At 46.1% G+C, this 7,931-nt stretch overlaps 1 protein-coding gene across 1 annotated transcript; it reads left to right on the forward strand.

Annotated features, from left to right (window-relative positions):
* Window positions 1-581: 581 nt before the first annotated feature.
* LOC109785970 (probable purine permease 11) lies at window positions 582-2,298 on the forward strand. The gene is made up of 2 exons (XM_020344559.4): window positions 582-837; window positions 943-2,298. Exons 1-2 carry the CDS (start codon window positions 801-803, stop codon window positions 2,049-2,051), a joined length of 1,146 nt encoding a protein of 381 aa, XP_020200148.1. The 5' UTR covers window positions 582-800; the 3' UTR covers window positions 2,052-2,298.
* The last annotated feature ends 5,633 nt before the right edge of the window (window positions 2,299-7,931 follow it).

A 7,931-nucleotide genomic window follows, 5' to 3' on the forward strand; every position in this document is an offset into this window, starting at 1 on the left:
GTGGCACCAAAAGCTGAAACCGGCAACGGCCATTGCTGCGGTGGACGAAAGCGTGGGCTGCGTTGTCGCCGCCGATTTGCTGAAACCGGGTAGGGACGGTGCGGTGACGAGCGTCATGACTCATGATGCTGCAACTTGGATGCACAATTGTTATGATCGGCAGTGGGTTGCATTGGCGACGACGAGGAACGCTAGCAACGGACGACGGCGACGGCAGAGGGAGGTGCGAGCTGCAGGTTGGCCGGGGGGGGGGGGGGGGGGTGCTGCAAGCCCATGATGGCAGCGCCTATGAGCGCACACAAAAGGGGGCGACAAATGCACGTGACCGAGGAAGCAAGCGAAAGGATCATCATGCGGCTGTGCGTTCTTTGTGCGCTGTTGAATCAACGGCTCCCTAGGCCACCGATCTGGCGCTTGCGACAGCCGACCGGCGCCTAGCGTCGCCCTCCACCAAACGATCAACGGCTCAAGTGCTCAACGCTGGCGCCGTTTGGATTCCTTTTCTCCAAGGGCTTGACTCATGGCAGAAGCGTTGCTCAACGGTGCTGAGTTTAGTCAAAGTAATGTTGACTGCAGATTTAGATCCGAGCTAGCTAGCGCCATCGTTGCCACTATTGCCTGACTTACTTTTATTCAATCGACGGTGGACGAAAGGCGACACGCATCCGTGTGCAAATAGGAAATAGGATCATAGTATTCCCCGGTCCCAATTGTCATCTTGTCGCGTATCCTTTTCAGGGCTTCGGGTTTTCAGGATACGGAGAACTCTGTCTGTGCATATCCTCGTGACACAGGTCGACATGGGCGATGCTGCTGAAATTCGTCTGCAGATCGCAGGTCCCTCTCGTTCTCCGTCTTGAATTCTTGATACTGGAATCTTGTTGCGCTGACCAAGTTGCTGGCTGGATCAATTATAACCGAACTAATCGGCCGGCGATGCAGGTACAGGAGGCGTAGCTGACAATGGCACGTCTCCAGCAACCGCGGCGCCGCCGACGATGTCGGAACGCGTACGATGGTGGGCGGTGGTGCTCGTCAACATCGTGTTCCTCCTCGGCGGGCAGAGCGTCGCGAGCTTCCTCGGCAGGATCTACTACGACCAGGGGGGCCGCAGCTTGTGGATGGCCACGGTGGTTCAGTCCTGCGGCACGCCGCTCGCCGTCCCTCTGCTCCTCTACTTCCGGCGCCGCCCTAGGTCCACCGCGGTGACGCGGCCGCCGCTCCTCAAGATCTCGGCCATCTACGCCGGCCTGGGGGTCCTCCTCGCTGCCGACAACCTGATGTACTCGTACGCGCTCCTCTACCTGCCGCTGTCGACCTACTCGCTCATCTGCGCGACGCAGCTCTCCTTCAACGCCGTCTTCTCCTACTTCCTCAACAAGGAGAAGTTCACCGCGCTCATCCTCAACTCCGTCGTGCTGCTCACCTTCTCCGCGGCGCTCGTCGGCGTGAGCCACGGCTCGGACGGGACCAACAGCAGCGTCCCGGAGGGGAAGTTCCCTCTGGGGTTCGCGCTGACGCTGTCGGCGTCGGCGCTCTTCTCCCTGATCCTCTCCCTGATGCAGCTAACCTTCGACAAGGTGCTCAAGAGCGACACCTTGTACGACGTGATGGAGATGCAGTTCTGGAGCAACACCGCCGCGGCCGTGGTGTCGGTGGCCGGGCTGTTCATCTCCGGCGAGTGGAGCTCCCTGGACGGCGAGATGGACGGGTACAAGAAGGGCAAGGTGGCCTACGGGATGACGCTGGCGTGGACGGCCATATCGTGGCAGCTGGCCACCGTGGGCATGATGGGGCTCGTCGCGGCGGTGTCGTCGCTCTTCACCAACGTGATCAGCACCGTGGGGTTGCCGCTGTCGCCTATCGTCGCCGTGATCTTCTTCGGCGACCGGATGGACGGGGTGAAGGTGCTGGCGATGCTCATAGGGGTCTGGGGGTTCTTGTCCTACATCTACCAGCACTACCTTGATGATGCCAAGGTTAAGAAGATACTAGCTGAGCGATTAGCCGACGACGACGAACACCAGACTGTTAAACTCAATACAGAGTGAATAGAATACGCAGGACTTAGACTGTGCTCACCCCGTTCTTAGAAAAACTTTGTTCATCCCTGTGTGGATTTTAGTATTTTACTGAATCGTGTTGCAATACGCAAACACCTTTTTACCGGAGCCGGGATGTACCGGCATAGCATCCACTGTTCAGCTGCTTTATGATCTGTGTCTAAGTAGGCCCCATTCATATGTATAATCATGTATTGTGACAGGTAATCTTTTGTATATAGTCAAATCTATGTCAGATCAGTAAGGCTCATGGCAGGAAATGCAGTACTATTTGCAGTGGAATGCCCGCATGCATGAGGGCATCTCTCCTCTCTCTCTCTCTCAAACAAATCCATGCATTTTATTTTTGTTTACATTTTTAGAAGGCCAGTATTTTTTACAGTAATGTTCTGCTATTTAAAAATTTCAAATATTCAAATTCCTGAACATAATATCTTTAGAATAAGACCAAACTTGAATATATTTAAACTAGTTTAATTTTTACTATTTCTTTTTTTTGGAGGGTTAATTTTTACTATTTCAATCATATCAAAATATTAATTTCACTAATTTCAAATTACAATTTTCGAAAATTTGATATCAGTTATTGATATGATTGAAACCACTTTTCTGAATATAGTTTTCTTTGTGAGTTTCATATTCCAGCTTGTTAAACTGTTTCTCCAAAGGAGTGACTGTAATGTGTTTTTATGAAACTAGTGAAATCTATTTTTAATGAGTGTAATCAGTTTTTTGAAACAAGTGAAATATAATATTTCAATTTCCCGATTGTAATGTGTTTTATGAAAGACATAAACGCACCGTTTGTCACTGAACTCTCGCAAGATGAGCACGTTGGTCACACAAGTCTCAAAATGTGGAGAATTGGTCAATTTGGTTTGCTTTATGAGCGAATGTGTCACTTCCCTGTTGCGAGCCGTTACGGGGCCGACGTGGCTTGCTGACTCAGCGTATGGCCCACTGTCAGGATAATTGTGAAGGTTTTTTTTGCAAATTGTGCATCCCCTCCCTGGTCAAAATCCCCAATTCAGCCCGATTCGGGGAAAACCCTAGCTCTCTCTCGATCTCACCTTCTCCTGTCTCCAGATCTGCCACAGCCGTCGCCGTTGTCGTCACCTCGCTCGAGATGGACCAGTATGAGGGAGAGAGCTGGCAGCCGGAGAACAGGGAGGGTAGTATCTTCTTCCCGGCGGAGGGCTGAAGGCGCGGCGAGCCGGAGTTGCGGCCTGAGGTCGGTCGCTGTGTGCTGAGGCGCACGGCTGGGATGTACTGGCTGGAGGAGAAGCTACGCGGTCGTGCCCTGGTGGGTACAGTGGAAGGGAACCGGCCTCCCGTGTCGCCGGCACAGGTGGTTGCTGCTTTGGAGGCGCAATGCAGCGTCCGCCGCGACGACGTCATGGTTGAGGTATGTTCGCCTCCGGCGGATTTTCTTGTACGGTTTCGGTCCGGCGACGACTGCACTCGCGTGCTCATCTACCACTCCCGCAAGCTTACCGTCGGCGGCGAGACAATCCAGTTTTGCCGGTGGCATCGTGGGATGGGTGGCGAGGAGTCGTCTATGAAGTTTTTGACAAGGTTGAGCTTTGATGGGCTCCCGCAAGAGGCTTGGGAGGCCGAGTTCGTTACCAACCTTGTTAGCAGTCTCGGCGGCAATCTCGTTAAGATGTTGAAGCCCACTGATCGGTGCTTCGTCGTTGTTGAAGCATGGATGAAGAACCCAAACAAATTTCCTAAATTATATGAAGTGGAGCTGCCAGAGCCTGAATTACGACAAGATTACCCAACCTCTGACTCTGACGTGCCAATTTCACCGCCTAGTAGTCGTCTCAAAGATGAGAAGCATATCCTAGTTCCTTGATCATCCAATCCACCAGAGCACAGCAGAATGTACCCTTGTCACAACCATCATAAACATCTACTGATTCCTGCATGTAAACACGGTTCGATCCAACACCACAGAACCATCCATTGTGATGTATTACTAAGCTAAATAAGTCACTGCAATCCCCTGCATTGCAAAAAAAAGTACAAATTCATCTCTTTACTGACAAAAAATCCCCAATTTTGAACCTAAAATCATCCACTTATCTAACAAAATATCCCCAATTTTGAAACCCTAGCTAACACATCCGAGAGGCACAAACGAAGGGGAAGAGAATCAGTGAGAAGAACTTACCATACTCGGGTGCATCATCCCAGGGAAATCGCCGTCGAGGAAGAAGCTCAGCACCAGCGCGACCACCCGCATCAGCCACACCGAGAACAGCTTCACCACAAACACCGCCGCCGCCAGTACCCGCAGATTCGTCGCCGTCATCAGCCGGCGCGGCTAGTGTAGGGGGGGCGGCTACCTCACCATCCTCTCCGCCGCCGCAACCTACGGAGACAGCCAACGGAGTTGACATTGCCGCCGACGGGCACCCAGCCGCCGTCAAGGTCGCCCAGTCGGGGTTTGGGGGTGGAGTGCGCTGGCGGGGGTCGGTACTGAATATGTTTTTCTTTCTAGGGGTTTGCTCATATAGCAAACCAAACTGACCCGTTTTCCACGTTTTGAGACTTGTGTGACCAATGTGCTCATCTCGCAAGAGTTCCGTGACGAATGGTGCGTTTATCTCTTTATGAAATGAGTGAAATGTCCTTTTCATTGTTTGAAACTGATATTTGTGCTGAGTGAAATACATTTCAATTTTTTTTCTGAAAGAAGTGAAATAGGTTTTTTAAATGTTTGAAACTGATATTTGTGCTGAGTGAAATACATTTCAATTTTTTTCTGAAAGAAGTGAAATAGGTTTTTAAATGTTTGAAACTGATATTTGTGCTGAGTTAAATGATTGTTTGAATGAGTGAAATCCTTTTTGAAGTGAGTGAAATATAATTTTTAAAATGAGCGAAATCTGCTTTATGAACCGAGATGATTTTTTTGAATTGATAATTTTTTTAATTGAGTGAAATCAGTTTTTTGAAACAAGTAAAATGAGTTATTCAAAAATAGTGAAGTTAGTTTTATGAAACATGTTTTTCTTTCAGTTGAAATCAATGTGTCAAATTAGTGAAATCAATTGTATCAAATGAGTGAAATCAGTTTTCTAAAATAACTGAAATAATTTTCACTCATTTGACACAACTGATATCACTTTTGATTGAGCATAAATCCATCTTTTGAAAATTAGTGAAATATCCGTTTTAGAATCAATGAAATCAATGTGTAAGAGAAGTGAAATTAGTTCTTTTCAAACGAGTGAAATAAATTTTGAAATTAGCGCAACCGTCAAAAACACTTTTATGAAATAGCAAAAAAATATTATGTTTTATGAGAGTGATTTAAAATGTAATTGAAATATATAAAATAAAAATTAGTTCAAATATATCCAAGATTGATCTTGCTATGAAGGTATAGTCACCACGAATTCAAATATGTATAAAGTTTCAAAAATGGACATTGGGTTTAAAACATATCAATCACTCAAAAAATAAGGATGAAATAAAATTCATGGAATTGTGTGAGGAGACAATGCATGCATGCGGCGGTCACTCTCAGATCAAGGACGCACTCTCTCTCTCTCTCTCTCCTCTGGCAAAAAGGCTGACATGGTGATACGTCTCCAACGTATCTATAATTTTTTATTGTTCCATGCTATTATATTATCTGTTTTGGATGTTCAATGGGCTTTATTATACACTTATATATTATTTTTGAGGCTAACCTATTAACCGGATGCCCAGCCCAAATTGCTGTTTTTTTTTGCCTATTTCAATGTTTCGAAAGAAAGGAATATCAAACGGAGTCCAAACGGAATGAAACCTTCGGGAACGTGATTTTCGGAACGAACGTGATCCAGATGACTTGGAGTGGACGTCAAGCAATCAACGAGGAGGCCACGAGGCAGGGAGGCGCGCCTGCCCCCCTGGGCGCGCCCCCCACACTCGTGGGCCCCTCGTAGCTCTCCTGACCGACTTCTTTCGCCTATATATACTCATATACCCTGGAAACAACAGAGGGGGAGCCGAAACCCTATTTCTACCGCCGCAACCTTCTGTACCCGTGAGATCCCATCTTGGGGCCTTTTCCGGCGCTCCGCCGGAGGGTCATTGATCACGGAGGGCTTCTACATCAACACCATAACCCTCCGATGATGTGTGAGTAGTTTACTTCAGACCTTCGGGTCCATAGTTATTAGCTAGATGGCTTCTTCTCTCTTTTTGGATCTCAATACAAAGTTCTCCTCGATTCTCTTGGAGATCTATTCGATGTAATCTTCTTTTGCGGTGTGTTTGTCGAGATCCGATGAATTGTGGGTTTATGATCAAGATTATTTATGGACAATATTTGAATCTCCTCTGAATTCTTTTATGTATGATTGGTTATCTTTGCAAGTCTCTTCGAATTATCAGTTTGGTCTGGCCTACTATATTGATCTTTCTTGCAATGGGAGAAGTGCTTAGCTTTGGGTTCAATCTTGGGGTGCTCGATCCCAGTGACAGTAGGGGATAAAAAGATGGGGTTTATATCATATTGCTTGAGTTTATCCCTCTACATCATGTCATCTTGCTTAAAGCATTACTCTGTTCTTATGAACTTAATACTCTAGATGCATGCTGGATAGCAGTCGATGTGTGGAGTAATAGTACTAGATGCAGGCAGGAGTCGGTCTACTTGTCGCGGACGTGATGCCTATATACATGATCATACCTAGATATTCTCATAACTATGCTCAATTCTATCAATTGCTCGACAGTAATTCGTTCACCCACCGTAATACTTATGGTATCTTGAGAGAAGCCACTAGTGAAACCTATGGCCCCCGGGTCTATTTTCCATCATATTAATATCCCAACAACGAGCGACTTCTGGCGCCGTTTATTTTGCTTTCTTTACTTTTAGTCTTTATCATAAAAATACCAAAAATATTATCTTATCATCTCTATCAGATCTCACTTTTTCAAGTGGCCATGAAGGGATTGACAACCCCTTTATTGCGTTGGTTGCAAGGTTCTTATTTGTTTGTGTAGGTACGAGGGACTTGCGTGTGGCCTCCTACTGGATTGATACATTGGTTCTCAAAAACTAAGGGAAATACTTACGCTACTTTGTTGCATCACCCTTTCCTCTTCAAGGGAAAACCAACGCTATGCTCAAGAGGTAGCAAGAAGGATTTCTGGCACTTTTGCCAGGGAGTCTACACACAAGTCAAGACATACGAAGTACCCATCACAACTCTTATCCCTCGCATTACATTATTTGCCTTTTGCCTCTCGTTTTCCTCTCCCCCACTTCACCCTTGCCGTTTTATTCGCCCTTCTTCCCGTATGTATTTTTGTTTGTGTTTCCACGTTCCTTCTATTTGCTTGCATCTTTGCTTGCTAAAAATCTATTGATATGGATCCACTTAAAGTGTTCTACTTGGATCATCTTCGATCCTTATGCGCTCGTGCTGAAACCCCAACTAGCCTAGTTGTGCGTCACCGTTTGTCTAAAAAGGGAGACTCTTATGGAATCAAATAAACAAATTGCTGTGTTATGCTTGGAATCTTTGTGAAATTCATGATTTTACTTGTTGCTCTAAGAACCCTAAAAAACACCTTCCCTACCTATGTGAGTTTAATGAAAATGAAATCTTATCTTCTTATGCAAAGGGTGTTTATAGTTACTATGATATCGAATAAATTGAAGAATTTGTTGATTTTAAGGGTGCTTATGAAGTTGCTTCTTTGATTGAAAAGTATGATATTACTCTCTACGAATCTGAAAAATTTAAGTATGATATTACTCTCTACGAATCTGAAATTTTTGACATACTTAAATATTGCTATGAAAACTATGCTCATAATGTCTATGTCAAAGAATTTATTGAGAGAATGACCGTTGCT

This window comes from Aegilops tauschii, chromosome 2, assembly GCF_002575655.3.
Source record: "Aegilops tauschii subsp. strangulata cultivar AL8/78 chromosome 2, Aet v6.0, whole genome shotgun sequence".
Lineage (NCBI taxonomy): Eukaryota > Viridiplantae > Streptophyta > Magnoliopsida > Poales > Poaceae > Aegilops > Aegilops tauschii.

Coding starts and splice junctions, on each gene's coding strand:
- LOC109785970 (XM_020344559.4), top strand. CDS start 801: ATGGGCGATGCTGCTGAAATTCGTCTGCAGATCGCAG. Junction 838..942: donor AATTCGTCTGCAGATCGCAG/GTCCCTCTCGTT, acceptor CCGGCGATGCAG/GTACAGGAGGCGTAGCTGAC.